This window comes from Bombus affinis, chromosome 9 (assembly GCF_024516045.1).
Source record: "Bombus affinis isolate iyBomAffi1 chromosome 9, iyBomAffi1.2, whole genome shotgun sequence".
Taxonomy (NCBI): domain Eukaryota; kingdom Metazoa; phylum Arthropoda; class Insecta; order Hymenoptera; family Apidae; genus Bombus; species Bombus affinis.
The window spans coordinates 2,388,026-2,409,745 of NC_066352.1; the positions used below are offsets into that span (position 1 = coordinate 2,388,026).

At 32.9% G+C, this 21,720-nt stretch overlaps 2 protein-coding genes and 1 long non-coding RNA gene across 15 annotated transcripts in view; 1 reads left to right on the top strand and 2 right to left on the bottom strand.

Moving 5' to 3' along the window:
• Window positions 1–1,104: 1,104 nt before the first annotated feature.
• Window positions 1,105–14,433, top strand: LOC126920073 (uncharacterized). 5 transcript variants are annotated; one of them, XM_050729999.1, is made up of 9 exons: window positions 1,105–1,205; window positions 9,736–9,801; window positions 10,182–10,314; window positions 10,611–10,741; window positions 10,838–10,947; window positions 11,508–11,653; window positions 11,971–12,169; window positions 12,249–12,365; window positions 13,205–14,433. In XM_050729999.1, the coding sequence occupies exons 1-9, from the start codon at window positions 1,125–1,127 to the stop codon at window positions 13,320–13,322; spliced, it is 1,101 nt and encodes a 366-aa protein (XP_050585956.1). In that variant the 5' UTR covers window positions 1,105–1,124; the 3' UTR covers window positions 13,323–14,433. The 5 variants fall into 5 exon arrangements, with proteins under 5 accessions (XP_050585956.1, XP_050585951.1, XP_050585955.1 ...); XM_050729998.1 differs by lacking the exon at window positions 1,105–1,205 and adding an exon at window positions 1,297–1,477; XM_050729996.1 differs by lacking the exon at window positions 1,105–1,205 and adding an exon at window positions 9,398–9,664.
• Window positions 11,149–12,086, bottom strand: LOC126920079 (uncharacterized). Its single transcript, XR_007711881.1, has 2 exons — window positions 11,964–12,086; window positions 11,149–11,563 (listed from the first exon to the last, which is right to left on the bottom strand). It is a non-coding gene; the product is annotated as an uncharacterized LOC126920079 (long non-coding RNA).
• Window positions 14,434–19,779: 5,346 nt separating the features above from the next.
• LOC126920062 (regulator of G-protein signaling 9) overlaps window positions 19,780–21,720 on the bottom strand; it is a 49,404-nt gene continuing 47,463 nt past the window's right edge. For all 9 annotated transcript variants that reach the window (XM_050729967.1, XM_050729965.1, XM_050729966.1 and 6 more), the window contains one exon: window positions 19,780–19,995. In XM_050729967.1, coding sequence (XP_050585924.1) covers window positions 19,935–19,995 — 61 coding nt within the window. In that variant the 3' untranslated portion in view covers window positions 19,780–19,934. The remainder of the gene's footprint in view (window positions 19,996–21,720) is intronic.

The window sequence follows — 21,720 nt, forward strand, 5'->3', positions numbered from 1 at the left end:
CCATTGCGTTTCGTGCCACGAATAAAAATGGGTCTGTCAATTGTTGCGAATAACGACTAACCGAATAACGAAAGTGAAAGTAAAATTTCTGTGCTTTTCTTAATGCACCGCGTGTTACTTACGAAACTGGCTTGTTACGAGATGAGGTTAATTTCGATGCAGAGCCAATTTCATCTGTCACACTCGAAAATCTTGTACCAATATTTGCATCGTTCCTGACCTCTTTACCATTACATATTTACTTTATCGTATTGCTATCTACTTACTATACAATTTATATCATACTTATTCTAACCGTTCCATTAATTATTCATATCAGAGTGATAACTCTATCGATTAGTAACTATTGGAGACGTTAATTAGTTAAGAAGATAGTAGGTTAAAATTTGTCATTCTTAAATTTTTCTCATAATTCGCAAAGTGTAACAAGTAAATTTTCAAACATCAGCTTGCTCTTAGACTAATTGTTTATATACACGATATAAAATTTTGTAAAATATAAGTAATTTGTAAGATTTTTACGTATCTAGTAGTTTGAATATCTTCTTATAAAGATTGAATTTGTTAAACAACTGTATTAAAATTATCGACTTGTAGATACTTGATACGATACATATATTGTGCTAAAATAGTTACGATGAAAGTGATTTAATGAAAATACATAAATCGATATACATGTACATGCTATCTACACATACGTAGATCTCGTCTCAATAAAAATCAGTATTAATTTTTCCAAAAGAGTACCTACCTGTTTTTGATAGTTACAAGTACAACTTTAAAAGATATTTTGTCAGTTTGGTAGTTTTAGCGTTAAATGGGTTTAGTTTGGCGTGTTTAATTTGATGCATTTTAAATTCATTCGATATTTCGATCTCATATTAACATGTAAAAAGACTCTGTAAATTTTAAAACTCTAATCGGGGATTCGAAAGTCGACGATCTTCAAGTTGAAAGAAAGTTATTCGATGGATTTTCGAGCGTTACTTTGTTACACGCATTATTCTAATATTATGTGGCTAGAAACTACACCTGTTAGTCCTTTGCTCCCAAGAGCAAATTTATATTATACCGTTGGTGGTGGTGGTCAAGTTTTTCGGCTATGGCAACCCACGCTGTATCGTATGAGCTCTATTCGTTCGCGCCAACGCATTCGAGTCTGTTCGTTCGGCTGCGTTACATCGCGACCACTGTGCTGCCTCTCTGTACGTTTCATTCAATTATTCAAATTAACACACCTTGCACAAAAAATTCGAACGAGTCGATTTCATTTCGTTTATCATTAAATAGTCTACGTTTCTCTCGTTTCGATGTTTCAACATTTCAACGTAGTGGATAGTTGAGAAAATTTGAAAGTGATTGTCGAATAGGAAATCTCTCCAAAGAACATCTCCCTTAATTTGGTAAACGAGTGACCTAGACAGTTTTCACCTATAGTTTGGCCATCGATATTAAAATTCCGATCACGCGTCCACCGGTAAGTATCCTCCCGTTCTTGCGGTACCGATTGCACGTTGCTTATTTTACGATCTGCACGAGTAATTTCACCCGGAAGAAAATGTCAAAAGCGGTTCCTCGCTATAAAATTCGAACATTCGAGTCGACGAACGTCGATGTCACTGGACAACCTGTTCGATGGAAAAGACGGCTCGTACGCGGGAAATACGAAAATTTCAATATCGACGAACAAAACTTTTTTCGAATATATTATATTATTCTGCAAAATTATTTGATAATTATGTCTGATGGCTGTACGTATAAGTATCTGTGTATCACTCGCTAATAATATTATTTTTTACCAGAAACATTTAACATTCGGTAACGTCCAATAAAGTGTCGTCTATCCTGTTTAAGAACTGCACGACCGAATTTTTTCTTTCCATTAACAAACTAAAATTCTCCATTAACTAAGAAAGCAATGTTTTTGGATTTCTATTTTATCTCTGACCTTGGCAGAAACCTTGATTGAAACCTGGACTGAAGAGAACCGTCGTTCCTTTCTCTCATTTTTGCTATTTTGTCCCGATTTCGATACCGTTTTGACGTTAAAATTAACTTAATGCAAAGATCAGAGGCAGACGCTTATCCGAGCAAAAATTATCTTTCTAGAATCATAAATTTCATATTTAAACGTGAAAATATGTTAATACGTGCTTAAAGTTTTATACATCTGGAATATGATATAAATTTTTCTATGACATACGATTCGGTTATTCGAAGGCGTACCTTACCTTATACCTTTACGAAAGAATCATTGATCGAGTGATTTCAAATTCTCAAAGGATGAGCTGTAATTCATTGTTCGTCTCTATCTTTCGGTATCTTTTATCCACCGTCTATTGTCACCTGAAACAGTTGTTCCACGAGAGTTGCGTTCAATAAATATTCAAAAGTTTCCAGAAAAAGAAGACATTATTTACAACATTTTTACGCAATGCCAGGATTTTGTAAACGATTATAACAATGTTTTATCATGTGTAATAATTTTGTTAGGTGAGATTTTTTAAATTCAATTAAGAAACCGCGACGAGCATATTATGTTACTTGTAACATTGACGAATCCCTCCAATATTGTTTCAAAAATTAGAAGAAGTAGTTATGTCGATACATACAATGAATTTGATGAACTTTATTATTATGCGATTAGAAAGTACAAATATGTATGTACTTGCCAAAATATGTGAATACTTATTGTTAAAATTAGTCTGGCGCATGAGAGAAAAGAGGGACAGCGTATTAAAGGGTAGGAAGTAATAATGGTAGTAAAACAAATATCATAATTATCGTTATTAATGAAACATTTGAGCGAATTGAAACGTAACACATAACCATACAAAATTATATCGGCGATAAATCACACGATTCATACGTGTATCCAAATTTTAGCCATCATCAACATTCAGCAATGTTTTCAATGCAAAAAGTCAATGTTTCTCTCCACAATCCTCCAACTTTTTCTTTTCTGTTATCTTTCGAACGTGCGAAGGTTACGAGTGAAGATTTCGAATGTTCTTTCCACGATTCGATTACTATTCCATTTGCTCCAATTTCCATAACTCGGATTTATTATCTATCCGTACAAAATAACAGGTTTCGACAGTTTATCTTGCAACACTGATCAAATATCTTTTTCTTATTTTTTATTTCACAGATTTGAGAGAAAGCCATGATAAATGTGTAAACATAATATCGATATCGTATTAATATCGTATTAATATCGTAATACTTAAAGAGATCTAGGGAAAGATGTTCTTTTTTGTCTACTAGATTTTAAGCTGAAATTTTCGATAATAATTTAAGTTGCTTTCGTTTTTCATAAGTCGTACAATGGGATAAGAAAAACATCAGGGTACTATTCGAGATTTTAAATTCTGTAAAAGTATACCAATATTATACTTGTTTATGACGATATACATAGATAATTTTTATAATTTACTTTATCGTGGATACAACTTATAGATGTGACAAGTTTGCCAAAGTTTTGTAGCTATTAAAAAATATGTGATTATTTGCGAAACGTTGAACGCAATTATCATATTTCTTCTAGTTACAAGACCAAAGACTAGATTAGTCCATCTTTTCATATATTAAGATAATTAAGTTTGTTTGTCTATATCTACATTCTTATTTTATATATATATGTCGGAGATGAAAGAACACCGGAGCCTTCCCTTTGGAACTTTGGGAAGACCCTTTAATACTATAATCTAGATTCCACCATAGCCGTATTAAGAAATTGTTGTCATTCGATCTGACTGTATTTATTTGAGATTTATGATTGCCGCGGTCAAGGGATGAACGTTTTGTCTAACAAAGGCACGAAGTAACTCTATAGCTCTCCTTAAAAGAAATACTTGGGGCGATGCACGACAGTAAACATTTCAACGATTTCTGTCCCATGGCTCGCTACACGCAGAATTTGTCCTTCGAGTAAGACGATTACCAGATATCGACGCGTCTCCACAGTACATGTTCAGCTAGCCCGAGGACCCGCTATAAATCCAAAGATTTATTTAACTAAAGTCCTTCAAACGGACAAACAGTCCTCGTTCCAACTACGGGAAAATAGGAGAAATCTATTTTTCTCACGAACGACGCTTCTCGCTAGCACCCTTCCCTAACCACCAACATGGAAATTGACCAATTAACAGTAACGCAAATTTCCCTCACTTTCCGAACGAAGACTTTTCTCCACGAATCCGATGATCTCGTGCCCTTAGACACACCCTATATAGTTTTCCTCGGCAGCGTCACCGTGACGGAGAGTCACTCTTCTGTATGATATCAACAACGATTCAAGTAACTCTCAGATACGTAGTGATTGCTCTGTGCATTAACCTCGAGTACAACTTAGACACTCACGAAGGATAAAGTTCGCCATCCCGTTGATCGCGGATTCGTTATTGAGCCTAGGATCATTGCCAGCTTCTCGAGTATCTAATTATCGCGATTACTTGTCAAATTCTATCATAATCATATTTGCACTAGTAACTACCTCCTCTATTGCATAATGATAAGGTCTAATGCCAATGGGGATTCGGTTCACGCCCTTAATCCCAACTCTAATCTTAACGTCAACCCGACATATATATATATATATGCATGTATGTCATTTGAAACTGTATACGAGATATTTTCAGTTTTCCAAATTTACTACATAGTTTTATATTGTATATTTAAATAAAAGTTATAAATGTTTTGATTTCTGAAAAGGTAGTTTTTTGTAATATTAAAAAATAAATGTATTTTAGCTACGTTATCCGTTAACTTCTTTAATTTAGGCATCATTCCAAAACCAAAAGATATGAAGATATAATAACTATATGTAAGTACCCGTATACATGGTTTTCTTACAATTAGGACTTTCAAACCATTTTATAATATTACCTATCTTGTATAATATTTATGAATATAATACAATTGAGAAATAAAATTTAATTATAAACCTTTTTCTAGCCTTAATAAATTCGTCCTTGAAGAAGTCAAATTAAAGTCAAATTCTAGATCGAATGTTGGTCGTAACGAAATACCGTAAGATGTTATTTATATGCATGTTTTTTTTCTTACCGAATTCGAAGTTTCGATAGTTTCATTATGTGTGCATACATGTGAAGAAAAAACGAAGAAACCGTTGAACCTGTTTTTTTTCTCAATGTACTTTTTAAATTGCCTGATAGAACTACATAAGTACGTATGTATATATGTATATATGTATATATTTATATATGTATATACATACATATATGTATGTTCACCCGGATCGATTCTAGTTGTCATGGCTTTCCTGTTTCGCTTCATGGTCCTTTTATTTTTCTTTGGTGTTGAAACAGTCATCAACCTGTTTTAACGCGTATATATTTCTTTTTCGTAACCTTAGTTTTACCATAATTTACAACGAACTTCGACAAGTTGCTTCCTCGAGATGTTTAAACTTATTTATTATATATCTCTATTATCTAACAATGAATCGTAATTACGTATACTCGGTAATAAAATAAAATTGAAACTTTACAAAGTACACGATTGTAATTACGTCATACTAGCTGTAATCATTCAGTTGCTCTCCGATCGAATCGTATTTTTTTATCGTTAAAAAAGTTTCTCAAGTTTGAGAAGAAAGGCTAAGAAATTATCGTTTGTGCGAGTGATTTCTCCTTTCGATTCATATTACTAATGTGTTTTTCTTATGTGTTTTTGTTTGTTGAAACGAAAGCAAGCTTAAATGATGCCCGATAGTGTTTATTTAAATAGTGGCATTAAACGATATATCCATTTATCGTGAAATATTTCACTGATGATTTTTTACTATACCGTACGATATGTATACCATTTACTGATATTGATTTGGTTTAAATGGTCGAGTAGAGGATGTTAGGTCCATAATAATATGTATAACAAGATGCAGTATCTTTAAAATTATTTTTCAATATACGACGAGATAGGATGCATTTTGATTGTCAGACGCGTGATTGGATCGCTTGGTAATCATTCAGAGATCTGAATCATTTGCTTCGAAAACTAATTGATTATACAATTTTTTTCATTGCTTTACTTTCTACGAAGACTTTTCGCAAGTTCGACTGTTCGAAACTCTATTATTCAGATAGTTGGTTACATTCGACGGGATGTAATTTCGTTTAAAAAATCACAAACAAAGTGACCAAAAATGATTTCTCTGTTTATTATTATATGTATTAGTATATGTATACATTATGACTCGATAATGCATTATACATATTGCAATTATGCAATGGGGTAATTCTATTACTCGAGAGGCTCTGTATCCTCGAATTTTTTCATAGCTTTCAAACTATTTTATCGGATACCATCGTAATATTAATTAACCGTAGCAATCAAACTCGTTACTGTTTGCACACATAATTCTTTGTAGGATAATAAACGTTATATCGCATCGGCTGAGGCATTGTATGCAACGTAGACATTAGAAAATTTTAACTGATTATTACTAGCAAACTTATAATATCCCTCCTAATTTGTTGTTTCTTTGTGTATTTATCGAAATATTTCCCAACTCTTCGATTATCTTTCGCCAGGAACAAAGAAGAGTACAATCGAGTTGAAAATAGCCAGCGAAAATAATTTACAAAGCAGTAACCTTAAATTGTCATTCAGCGACATGAAAAATATTCCAGGGTCCGATAAGAGACATAAGTTCCTTAAAAACGAATGAAAAAAAAGGCTGGTTAACCTTCGTCGTTTCGGAGAAAGGTGCCACACCGATTTATCTCAAGTCATCGAATTCCGTTGATAAAAGACAAACGTAACGATAAATTAATATTGAAATTGAAAGGTACTTTGCACGATTCCGTGTAAGGGCATCGATTTCATCATATATGGATAGAAAAAGTTTTAATCACCAGTTATGCCGTTTATCATTATCTTTTTCAGATTGATACGTTTGATTATTTTATATTAAACCTGTCGTTACTTATAAATCTTAATAAAATCATGGTCTCTAACGTTTTTGAGTATTTTACATTTATTCTATCATTCTATCATTACGTATTATCGTGTTTTGTTCGCGTATGATTCTCAAGAAAGAGAGCATTGTTGTTCAATAATATAATATCGATGAATGTTAATTGCGCATAAACATGTATGTTATAGCAAAGCTGGCAACACTTTTTAGATTATCCCATCTGTCGTCTTGTCTGTTTGAAATTACGATGTTATTGCTACGATATTTCCTTATAAAACGATTAAATTACATCCTATAATAGCAACAAAAGTATGCTTGTTCAACATTTATGATGTTTGATTTACCGTACTCTAGAAGGTATCGAATTTTAGATACGTGTGTATATAGATTTTTAAACTCGACTATTAATTGTCGACATGTCGACTCGCAAAGATATTAACGTTCGATCGGCTTAATGTCAGTCTAAATTTATGTTAATTTCATTCGATATTTTAATTTAATGATCATCATATACTATACGTACACGATGGTAGACACAGCTCTGATACCGTGGACATTAAATCTTTGAAAGACGTATTTTTCACCTGTACCTATGCGATTATTATTGTGCTGAATTATTATTTCTTACAACGAAACGACAGAAGCACACAACTTTCTATCGTATAGAAATAACGAAATAGACGTTATAGAAGCGAATAAGCGTGTACGATAAAGTGATAATTAAAATTATTTTAGGAACATTTTGAATAACTTTTGTCCATACGTGTAACCGCTACTTGAGTTTAGTTTCTAAGTTATGAAGCCATTTATGTTTTATAGTACATATATATAAATTCATTTTATAAATGTTTGTTCTGTAAATAACTTCTCAATGGCGGTAAGTATATTTGCCGCATTTTTCAGCAATTGAAGATTAGAATAATGTGCAACATTTCATACAACAACCGATTTATAAAAAATGATTTCATTCTAACGTTACCAGAAACCACTCTCTGCCCCAACGCTCCGATCTACGCTGTGTACAACTCACTGATCCTCCTTTTATACAGTATTAAAAATGGTTGTCTCTCTCATCAATAGATTATATTCAGATTGGGTTATACAAAAACGTGGTTGCCTACTCCAGAATGTAACGATTTAGAATCTTAAAGATTTAAGAAAAATCTTAAAGATTTAAGATTTTTGCGAATACTTGGGAAACTAAACCCGAGCGGTAGTTATATATGTATAGTTATTCAAAATGCTGACCTTGATAAAATATCTTGAAGTAATTGAAATAAAAATATTCGCAATAATTATCGACAAAACGAATATTAATAAAATTAATTTTTTACGAAATAAATGAAGGAAGTGAGAAAAAGTAGAAGTAGCGCAAATGAGAAAATCTTTGTTTTAAGAAAAGAACAGAAAAATTTATATGCTGCTAAATACGTATTCACGATGAAATATAAATGTTCATAAAGACATAATTCGTTAAAAGCTCGTCTAAGCATGATAATTAAAAGCAAATTTATCTTGTGTATGAGAAAAATCTACCTATCTACATTTTTCTATCAATCCCCTTGATTCATAAAATATTTTTTGATTTAAAAATGTCGATATCGCGATACGATAAACATTTCATTTCAATTGTAACTCAATCTGATTGGCGCTTCTCGCTATATACGCATATGTAGTAATATCTTGTATATTCTTACGAAAGATTTTTATTCCTACTACCAAATTCAAGGTCTAAACTTTATTCACAATCATCTCTACGACATTTATTTTTCCAGTGAAACATAAATAATCCCATTGTAAATCAAAATGGAATTTTACGGCATAATTAGAACTCTCGTTAACTAATTGTCATATGTAAATAGACCTTCTTTGAAATTTCCCAACAGTTGAAATCTCTACACCTTCGCAACCCCAACCGTTTCGATGAATACAGTGCTAAGGACATCTTGCTTGATTCGTTAATACGGGTATTACGATCTACCAGCGCGATATCATATTATTGTTACATCATCATTGTTATCATTCCAATAGAAATTTGATTTTTTCGAAGAAAGAAACTTTGTTCTGGACTTTCGACTTGCCTCTGCATGTAGAATAATCATTTGTCCATGTGATCTGCTACAGTCTGTATATTTTAAGAACTTTGGCTAATTAAATTAGTAATTATGGTACATTTTCAACGGGAAGAGAGCCTAAGAGAGAGGAGGCGGGGGTGGGGAGGGGGATTAATGATTCATAATCATGACAGAATGATTCATAAATGCATCTAAATACTTCAGGAGGTAAATCTGTACACGAAAATACGGATGAAGTTGTCAAGCTCAATATTTTGAATAATTTTTTCCTATACGTAAGAATAGCAGCGTTGCGCGGCGGTCGGCGTTAGTTTGTGAGGTATATGCATACATATCCCGCCGCCCGACCTTAGTTTTCAAGCTGAGTTGGATTAGTGGTAGTATTAATCCGACAGTCGCGCTGTGGAGATTTAATCCGGATTTAGATCGTGATGGCCATGCAATGGATCCATCTCATCCTATCCATCAGTTTGCGAAAGTGCTATTAAGAAATGTTTTTACCATAAAAAGAAAAGAAGGCGAAAATTTGGAACATTCGCTTTAATCGCCTATAACTCGAAAATTAAAGTACGTAGAATATATGTACTGTGTTCGCACGTCGTTTCTTACTTATTTTTCTATGGAGGTTTATTCCCTGAAGTATTGAAATGTATGAATCACCCTGTATGAAATAACGTTCTAAATAATTTTTTATTTTATGACCTGTAAATCTTATTTTAGGTGATCATGATTAACAGATATCGGTATCGCAATATATTTTTTGTACTATCCTGTTTCTTTCTTCAGGTAAGTTTCTTGTTCAGATATTGTTCAAACATTGTTCAGATACACGTGTGTACACATTTGTTCACATACGTATACGAATCTATACATATAATACCTGCCAATTCGTTTCATTTAACTCTTAAAAAAATTTAATCAATTAATATGAAAGTTAATACGTTTATTTCAATCGATGATAATGCATATAAAAATTATGCGATTTTACTGCGCATGTGTTTCATATTTATTTCGCAACTAAATTCAATTCAATTTAATATCATAAAAATAAGTTTGTTTCATTTTGATATTGTATAATATTTTTAATATTTTGATATTTTATATTCCTCATTTTGTCTGTAATAAAACAGAAATATTTATAGTTATACAAAATAATGACTTTAAAGGTTCCGACTTGCATTTATGTAAACGGTCATGGACGTTTAATGGACCCACCTGCACGGAATAGTATGTGGCGTTTTGGATATCCGAATCCTGTAAATTACAATGACAATGAACTCTTCTGTGGAGGTTATGCAGGTTCGTCGTATTATAATGATTACCTTGTTCTGATATAGCGGGTTGAGAGAGATAAACGGTATAGAATCCTGTTATACATACACGATGAACGAATACATTGAAATTTATACCATATTACACAACGTTACGTTTAAGAGAAATTGAAGAGCTCGATGTAGAAACCGGTCAGTTGATCGCTTTTCAGAAAGATCGACTTTTCGCGTCGATTCAATATCGTTGCAACCACGAATCTCTTGTGACAATTGTTTGGCAGGCATTATCAGGTAATAATCAGATTATAATTATTATCTTTGCAGTGCAATGGGTGGAGAATAAAGGCCAGTGTGGAGTGTGCGGTGATGCTTATCACTTGAAAGAGCCGAGACCACACGAGGCGGGTGGCGAATACGCAAAGGGCACTATCGTTAGACATTACACGGTTGGTCAGGTAATTCCCTCTCTCTTTCTCTATGTCTCGAATGTTTTATTATAACGAAGCTAGATCGATCGATGACGGAGTCGAATATATCGTTCAAATCTATAGGATATCGACGTCGAGATCGAGCTTACAGCCAACCATTTAGGAAGATTTGAAATGTATCTTTGTCCAAATAACAATCCAAGGCACATAGCAAACCAAGAATGCTTTGATAGGTAATCAAAATCTTTTAACGATATTGACTTATCAGTACCAATTTGTAGAATAGGTATGTGAAAATGAATTAGTTAATAATTATCAATAAAATTAGGATATTACAACGATAACAATCGTCTTGCGTGGATAACTATGATAGGGGTTGAGCAAATTTTTGAAAAACATTTACATATACATGTTATACGAAATACGTACATTAATTTTATATTATTTTTACACTTGTATTTTTTATTGTATTCTTTGTTGTTAATTATACAGCTTACAATATGCAATTACAATTAGACTGTAATATACTTAAAATCTACGATGCTCATTTTCCTACATTTTCATATTTTATTCTAACTGCTTGCCGATATGTTTTAGGTATAGTTGCGTTTTATTAATGTACTAGATGCTACTACATTATACTAGATTGGCAACATCTTCATCGATAGTAACAGTTACTAAGTAACAGTAAAGTCTTTACAAATTTCACATTAGGACATAATATCTATAATCATATTACGATTGCCTTCTTTCAAAAGTCTGATACTGTATACGAAACATGTTGTTGTTTAAGATATCCGTTATATATATCCGGAACCCGAGACGTCCGATTTGAGATACCTCCAGACACTGAAAGAAAAGCTATATTTCGATATAAGGTAACTTTACCACCGTATGTTACCTGTACGCAGTGTGTGATACAATGGAACTATTACACTGGTTTGTATTTTTATATTTTACATAAATATTTGCTTACGTCAGTTTCATTATACCTACTTATAATTAGTTCTAGTGCAATTATATACTATCCTCCGAATTTGAGGAAAAACTATTTGAACCTATCTATAGTGTATATATGTATATGTATGTATGGCAAAAATCAGTATATTTAAAAGTCTCATTTGTTTTTAAAATGTAATAGCACCGTGTTCCGGTATTTGAGTAACGTCGAGAACGTAGATTTTTACTCGTTAGCAACTGATTAATTGATTTTGCAATCTATGAATATTACGAATGCTATTATACATACACATTAGGTAATATGTGGGGCACCTGTGAAAATGGAACCGAAGCTAACGGATGTGGAAGACCAGAGACGTTTCGAAATTGCGCTGATGTGAGCATCGTTACTAGCACAGCCGGAGTACCGCCTCTCTTTGTACAGCAGGACAATCCCTTTTTGCTCTATTACAAGGACTATCGTTCTCCAAATAACATATTTCCGCTTGTCGTTAGGTAATTACAGTATTTTTTTAATCGGGGAGATCTGCAATTAACAGATGCAAAATTTATTAACCGGTCGTTTCAATCGTAGATCTCAGGTATGCATGTCCACTCTTCTTTATCGGCGTATACCAGGAATGAATGACTGGTGTCAAACCAACTGTCTTCGCTATCCGCCAAATTGTCCAGCAGCTATTTGTCAATGCCCGTAAGTTATCGCGAACGAGTTTCGTACATATAATAATTACACATTTTCTGGTGAAATAATAGTTCGGCATACTTAAATCAAGAATTTCATCTTAACTGGAGTACCTCGTTGCTGGCCACTTTGTAATAATTATGCGACGATCGTATTTGATAATTTCTCAACAAATGTTCGCAACTTTTTCATTTCCTTACTTATCTTCTTTCCATGTACAGGCTGTAAGCAAATTATTTGTCAAGACCACCGTAACGTTATTCTACATTAGTTTGGTTACTGATTATTACATATTCTGCGTACTGACGTGCACACACATCTGCAAAAAAAGCAGCCACTCCTCATAAATTATTGCTCCTCGTTAAGCGAGTAGAATATGACGCAGTAAACAAAATTTGACTCGATATCTGAAGATAAAGGTCAATTTCGCGGCTACTTCTTCCGTAGATCCTCATCGATCCAATGGTGTAAAATAATGGTCTGACAAATAATTTTTTTACATGTTGTACATACGTAGGTATGTATCGTCTTGGAATATGTTGCAAACACTGTCTTATAAAAATCTTTTTAACCAAGTATACTATTCAGCTTAAAATATTAAGTCAAACCAATTCAGTCAATAGCATATATATAAATGTGCATATTTTTATTATGCACAGTTTTGTCAACTTAATACATGGTATTTACATTTTCCATTTGTATCAAAGAAATTTATTTTATTTTATACCGTGATGATTCGTGCGCTCGTCGATACTCCCTTGGTTTATTTAACAAAGAACAGCTAGTTTATCGACAAGAGAAATTTTATTAAAAAATTCATAAAAAATTGCATTCTTTGTTTCTAACAGGGAATTGTGTGATGCGATTGGAGATATTGCTGGCAAAGATGGTGCAAGCGTTTATTGCATGGATAAGTGTTTAGTATACCCTTCCAATTGCCCCTCTCAACGTTGTCGCTGTTATTAAGCAAATTTCAGTTACGCGCAGACAACTTGGTGCGTAAGCGATTGTATCGTGAAGCTTTAGCTCGACGATTCGACGATTAACGATTAACAAAATGATTGTAACTCGATAATGTTTATCAATTTTGGCAGAAATAACTAGAACACTGTTATGTCCATATTTGACGTTTATCGTCGAATGAGAAACTTAACTAAACAATTGTAAATGATGACGCAAAAATGATATCTATGTCGTAATTTTATCGAATTTGACATTTGATTATGTATAGAAATATGACTGATATCTATCGAAAAACTGCCACACCGTCCACGGGAGCTATTCCATTTACTTTGTAACGATCTAGCGTTAATGCTTGATAATTCTAATAATCTCTTGATAATCTTTCCCACTTGTGTTTTACGCGATGAATAAATATTTACATAATGTTTGGTCCTGTTATATAATATTATTGAAAATATACATAATATTTATTAGAATAAGGAGTAAAAAAGAAAAATTACTTGCTCCGTTACAATATTGTGCGTTATCATTATCGTTAGTATTGTTAGTTTCAATTGTATTTTTATTATTATTCGTTTATTTAGCATTAAATAATTAAACTCGTTATGTATGAAATTACAAATATACGACATATCCTATAGGCATGATTAAAAAAACTTGTACGACTACTTTTAAGATTAATCTTTATTTCGAAGAAGAGACGAAAAGCTTGGAAACTTGTCACTACCCTCGATTGTTCTCGATAAAAAAGATAAAAGAGGAGAGATGTTAGGAATATTCAAGAGAACACAGACTTTAATCTCACTATAGTATATTTAGTGTTAGGACATTCTATTGACAGCTTAAAATATTACGCATGTATCACATATTATATATGTAACGAATAACATCCTCTTTGCTTTTATGTATACGCATGCATATGCGTGTATACGCATACATACCTTCGTACGCGTAAATGCAGTTACATTTAACGAAACGATCATTTATTTAAATACATGTGGCAAATGTTCTCAATGCAACAGCTCCCTTCACGCACATTATATGTATATTTGCGCACTTGTGTACACATCGCATTGTGTCAACTGAATTTCGATTTTACAGTGAAAACTTGTAATTCATATCGGCCTCGATTAATATCAACAATATATTTCGTCGATTCAACGCTGTACGTCTTTTTCCAGGTTTATACATTATTAATACTTTACAAAACTACATATATACACTAAAGCCTTTTATATTCTCTATAATACGTCTTCAAGTGTCTAAATATGTAGTAACATGTTTGATCTGTTTCATTCTTTTGCATGTACTTTAATATATATGTAATTGGATTAGCAATTGGATAGTTAATCAGTGAACAATAGTGTGTTCAACGTGTTAATATAACTTTAAAATAAGTTGTGATAGACGCATCGCAAGTCGCTAACACAACTTATTTAATATAAGGGTCGTCATACTTCGTTTTCCATCGTTTACATATACATTCTAACATATCGTTTAAGCAACTATCTAACTTAGAATGCAATGAAACCCGTACTCGGATTCTATTCTCGAGAAACCTTTTTCCATTCTATTCTGCGTTAATATCCACAATTTTTATTATTTCTCAATTGTAGAAACTTTCAAAACCAATACGTATATACACAGTTTCATACTGACATCTATTCGATCGATCCTTCCTTTACCTCTTGTTACTTTTATTTTCATTTTTCATCACGAATCCTTCTAATTATTAAGACCAGTATAGACAACGCACTGTTCTCGAAAGATTATTTTTAATCTTTCTTTGTCTATACGCGATGTACGGTATAATTCATTATCAAGTATCACGACACGAAAACAATCCTTAAAATACAAAAACATATCGGAACGCGTTCCGAATGCAATCTTATTCGATCTCTTAAAATTTCTCAAAGTTTCACCCATGTTTTGCGTTTCATTTCTAATATTTCGAATTAAAATTTCCTTTAAATTATTGTTATAAAAAAACGTGTATTCTATCCAATTAAAACGATCTTTTCCTTCGTATCAATGATAAAAGAACAGCATATCGTTGAATAAATGTTATCGGTGCGATGAGAACGTCCCTACGCTAGTTTCTCAATTCTAGTAACAATATAGTTTACTAGATACGCGTGTTTAGCACACTCGTTAAAATGACGTGAAGATGGATCGATCTAATACAAAATACTGATGAAACATCTCGGGACATATCAAGGATCGCTGAAATCTTGAATCGATCACCCCTTTTTTCACCTATATCGCTTAATTATCTTCTTCGTCCTTGTCGATGTATTCTTTTATTATTACTTTGCTTTATTCTTTTTATCAAAACGATGAGACACAATACTAGTTATTCTAAAACTTAATTAGTCTTAGAATTCGCAACATGTATTTTCGAAGGAGGGGTGAGTTTCAGGTACATTTTCAGTCTTTTCCTGGTAAACATGGCTCATTCTTATCTAGTTGTCTATCAGATATTAAACAATTGAGAGAGAAATCGTCGCAAACTCTTAAACTTTGTCATTTTAATAATCGGCTTTTACTTCCAAATATATATATAGTTCCAATAATCGATAATTGATAATCGAATCGAATCGAATCGAATAAATCTCTATTTTCTGGTGAACGCCAATTTCATTTTCTTAAATAACTCATAAAAAATATTTACTGTTTGGGTCAGGTCTAGATCATATCTGAGTCAGGCTTACCCGTAAATTACGCTATACTTTAAGTTATATTTGTACTATTGGCGAATCTAAAACTGGGGAAGAAACAAAAACCGATGAAACAAACATGTGATTGTTTCGCTTTGCACGTGATTAAGAAAATCGAATTGTAAGTAAATTTAAATCGACTGGAGATCAAGGTAATTCTTTCACTAGAGACCCTAATAGGAGAAATCGCCATTGTTTCGGCACGATCGCTGTATGTGTGCTGCATGTGTGTTGTACGTGAGAATTGAAAATAAGAGTATGAAATTAAGAATGATTCCAAACTAATTACACATACACGATGCAGGTGGCAACATCTTTAACGTTCGAACATGTTCGATAAGCGGCTTCTTCCTTTATTAACGCCTCTCACGAGAGCATCGTTTTAATCAGTGTTAAATAAAATACAATGAGCAACATAATCTGCGCGCTATAACCAACTAAAAAATAGTATTTCTTCCTTTTGATTCTCTGTTTCTGCTTTTCTTTGTCCGAAAACTTGACGGTCATTCGACAATCAAATCCCTATTATATCGCACAAGGTAATTTGCATGACAGTTAACGACGACACCTTACCGTTAGCTTAGAATAGGAAATACAATGGTGAGCTATCATGCTGAAATTTTGTATGTACTTGCTAACGAGCATCGGTGTACTCGCATACAACTGGATTTTGAAATATCTCTTGCGCTATGTCTAAAATATAGATTATAAATGATTAGTGCCTTTAAAAAACAATAACGAATTATACGAAATATTTGGTAAAAATTTACCCAACGATACATATCGATGTTTATTTTTAAAATAATAATATCAAAATAACTATCGATCGCTATAGCTTGTTGTACTTTGCTGTCGTTTATGAACACTGTCTTTTCATTCGTAATACTGAGATATTATCATTGCTACGCGACGCGCGCGTTGCGTTGTGTCGCGTCGTATGTAGTCGCTAATGAAAAAATAATCGCCAACCGATACACACACTGATTCGTTACCGTGACATTTTTATTTCTCGATTAAATTTTTCATTTGACCAATCAATACAAAAACATACGTTGTTAACATACATAGAAAAGAAAACGTGAAATCAGATGGCGCTTAGAGATTCAGGACGCACAACGATCCTTTCGATTGCCCCTTATACAATGACGACGACGAGTGAGTTAGTTAAACGATAGCGAGTAGAACTATCTATGACCTGTGATTAAAATTCTAACGACGGAACGATAATGCGTTATGTATTATGTGTATAAAATGTCTCTGCAAAAAGAGAACAAAAATAGCTTTTGGTTCGTTTCGAAGCTTATCTGTTATAATAATTGTTGCATGCTTCGCCGAACGAAATTCTTTTACAAGATGGTATATACTTACTTATGTGTAAGTCAAATCGGAATCGTCTCTATTTACGAGTCATTGGAGTTCGTAAATAAGATCCATTGTCAGTCATACGTTAAACCTATCTTTGCAAATTCCGCGACTAACAGAATAATCTCGATACCTATACCGTATTCATTATGATTCGTATAATATATTCATTTCCACAAGGACTGTAACATGTTGTTTTTATCTAACTAATCAACTATGTAGTTTTCATAAGGACCTTTACAGTAGTTAAATTGAGCTCTTGAATTAACAGTACGATCGTCATGAATACGTTGTTACATTTCTTAAAACTAATCTCGAGTGCCCGAACTTTCTTTCGAAATTTATTACTATCGTTGCTAAACGAATGCTCGTCGCTACTTTAAATTTTACTCCATATATTCATGGAGTATGTACTTTCCATATATACGATATAACAAATACCTATTTATCGATAAAAAAAACATTCGTTTCAAACATGTAGCAAATAAATTAAAACTTTGTATATATATATATATATATATACACACATGTAGTATATGCAATAACGTGTGTATGTGTTTTAATAGCTGAAATTAATTCATATATTAAGAAATAATAAAATTCTATTACCGTTCGTTTACTATTTTAATTCGTATTTTCAGTTTCAATGTTTGTTCGATTCAAAAACGGAATTACCGATGGAATTCGTTAATACTTATTAAAAATAGTAGCACGATGTCTCGCATTCTTACGCCTTTGTCTCGTATTGTGATTGTTAATCGAGTCTTTTTGTTACGTAATTTACAGGCAAATTAATATTTTCATTAATTATGTTACGTATTACGTAAAGTACGGGTGTTTTACCAAGTGTGCACTCTGTAAGATTATCTTCCTAAATTTTACGATATAACATTTCCATTATAGTATTTAACAACCAGTCGATTAAGTTTATTAAAGAAGGAAAATTGCGTCATCGAGTTCACGTGCAGTATGTAGTTTTGTTAAACTTTTCTTATATACTTGAGTTTAAGTTAATCGAATTGATTCGTGGGATCTGGGTACTAGGGCAGTAACAGTACCCAGAACCCAGTCATAGTATATACTTATAAATGATATTATGTAGATACAATAAATGACTACATTTCGAGAAAATCATTCTCCCTCCACCCCTCTTTCTCAAGAACAAGATTCGATATTCTCTGTAACAAACAAACGAATCGTTATTATTGCGCTCTCGTTTCAAGATTCTTTTCTTCCCTATTTAATTTTAACTCGATCTAATTACGAACAGCAAGTAGTAACGATTTACAAATACACGTCAAGTATCTACGATCAAAGTCGAATAGCTTCGTTTTACCTGTACTTTTCAAAATTTAACCGTTAGCCAGCCGTTATATCGTAATATAAGGCCGTAAGCGGGCTAAAGTTACATTAAATACTTGTGATTCGACACTTATTACATATCGGATAAACGTATGACTAACACTTAGATTAAATGACAATCAACTGTCACAACATTCGTGTGATTTTATTAAGCGAAGCAATGTGATCTAAACCACTTGGATGTTTTATGGTAAATTTCTCACATTATACTACTTATTTAATACAATGATACACCACTATTGGAATTCAATCGTACGCGATCGTAAAATTTTTCTTTGGTAAGGAACGTTCGTTTATAGAAAATGATCAATCGTCTATAATAAATCAAATAAAGAACTTTTTACGGTTTATTAAGTTATCCGTAAGTAGCATTAAAGAAGTTTGCGAGCTAAGGGAGCGGTCAAAGGGCTCATGATCGACTAACTCCCATAGGACGCATCTTTGCATTTAATACTTTTGCGAAACAAATCGCTTTAGAGACTTTATCCTTTATTAAAAAATTCGTGTCATCTTGTCCACTATGTTTATTTTCTTAATTGGCTAACATATACCTATTAATTATATTTCATTGCATTCAGCAAAGTGACGTAACTTTAGTCAACAGATCGCACAACTTTCATGTAGATTATCGAATCGGAAACAGAAAACGAAATGATTCGTTCGAATTTACACAGATTGACGAGAAAATGAAATCGAGAATCTCACTGAATATACCTTTACGTTATGCTATTCCGAAATTGTACCGAAATTATGCCGAAATTATATCGAAATTATTGTACCGAAATTCCAGACAAAACGGAATTCTTTACACATCACATCGTGCTGAGATCTCTATCGTTATTTACGCATTTGAGATTACTCTATTAGATTACTACCATAGAATTATGGTGGCGGTGTTTTATCGTTAGACGCACAAGTATCTTTCCTTTTGCTTATTTTCAATATTTTCGTTCTTTCCCATTAAGACGATTCCATATCTCGACAAATGTTACAGATAAAAAATAATCCAATTTTCAATCTTTTCGGAATTGAAAATGATAAATCGAAAAATTCAAAAACATAATACTCGATATCTTGGATAGCTCGGGCACTCGAACTTGGCAAAAGTGAAGTAAAATGGAAATTGAAGTTGCGAATGTTTATATGTAAAATGTATGTTTAGTACCATACCAAGTTATAAATAACCTAAAGTTGCATATGTTTTCACATAGGGTGCATCCACTCTACAATTTTCCCTGAAACAAACGGTATAAATTGTATGAATTTTTCAACTACCCTTGATAAACATAACTCCTTAAGAAAAGAACAAAGATAAATAAATAAGAACACTAATAGCAATAAAGTTGTGAAAGACAGGTCAATTAGTACAGTTGAGGTACGCGATCGATTCGATCAAAAGAGATTATAAGATGTTTTTGTCGTTGTAAAGCGATTAAAGTGATAGAATTTTATATACTATAATCTTATTTTCATCTTGTTAAACTGTGTGCATTTGCCAAGTCTGCTAATTTTGAAAATGTCAAACAAGCAAAAGACGAAGAAAAACAATATCTAAATTTCTTCAAAAATGTAGTATCCAAATAATAAGAAAATTTATGCTCTTGGGTTGGCTACAAAAAACGATATACTATACTTCAGGGCACGGAAAATTATCGAGTCTTTTGCAATCTTGTAGTTTCCGACGTGTTTCAACTTAAAAAAATAAGTTTGAAGGTGCGAAATCCACTAGTTGAGTAGTTATGCGTATATAGAATAGAGCATTTTTAACGTATTCGATAGGTTACTTTGTCGCCTTATCGTCGGCTTCTAGTCATGATTCATCGAAGGAATGGCGTCGCTCACCGTACACAGATGGAGACGGCATATTGTGTTTGATCTCTTAATTTTAATCAGAAAAACATAACAAATATACTGGTAAAAGTTTCATTGATCTCAGTCCCGCTTTCTCTTTCACTCACGTTGCCCTTTTCTACGTTCGAAACGTCTACCATCTCGGTTTCGAGGAATAGGATCGTTTATTTTATCGGAGGTTTTCGTAGATCTCGATACGAATGTACCGAAACCTAAGGAAAAACGTCCGAAAGTTGAGTCGTGAAAAATCAACATGGAAGACAAGAAGGTTTGACGCATGCGTGACACATCTATGAATATCTCAAACAGAGACAGAGATACTCTACTCGTTTCTGTCTGTTTCGCAAGAACGAGAAGCTTATTGCCTTCCATATTGATTCTTGGCGATTCAATTTTCGACGGCTTTCCCAAGCGAGTGTCTAGACCTGTTATTATAATTTTGACGTAACCAACCACCGCGGGGTCCAGAGTATAGGATAACTCAAACTTAATCCGATATACAAAATCTCGCCGTAAAATGACCGCCACTATAAGAAAACGAACATTTATGTACAACCAGCGACTCCACTCATTGGCTTAATAGCGCGTAAGAGCCAACACGGCGTCAAAGTGATGTGTAAAATACGTTAAAAAAGCTGAACTTTACGCGCGCATAACTTTTGAACCGGTAAATCTCTACCGTTAAAATTTGCAATTTTGTATTCTGCGCGTAAGAAACTATCGAATGATAAATAAGAAGGGAAATAATTTCATGTCGAAGAAATCGAGGTTCGGTCAAAAATAATTGTTCATCCTCCAAAGTATAGTTTACCTCAAATGACATTCAATGTTAACAGGCAGAGAAGAAGAAGGTGGAAATATTTTGTGCGTTTCTTCTTTTTTCGCTTCTATCCTTCTCTATTCTACATATACACATTTTATTCTCTCCTTGAACGTTTCATCTTACATCGCGTAAATGTAACATCTTTTGTGTTCTTTTAAAACTATAACTTAAATATCTTTGTTACGCTAACGACGATAAACGTAAAACAAGTTTTGATGTAAAGTTTTTCCAGTAATTGGTACTATTATATTAATTTATTATTTCAACGATAGTCAACCAACTAATT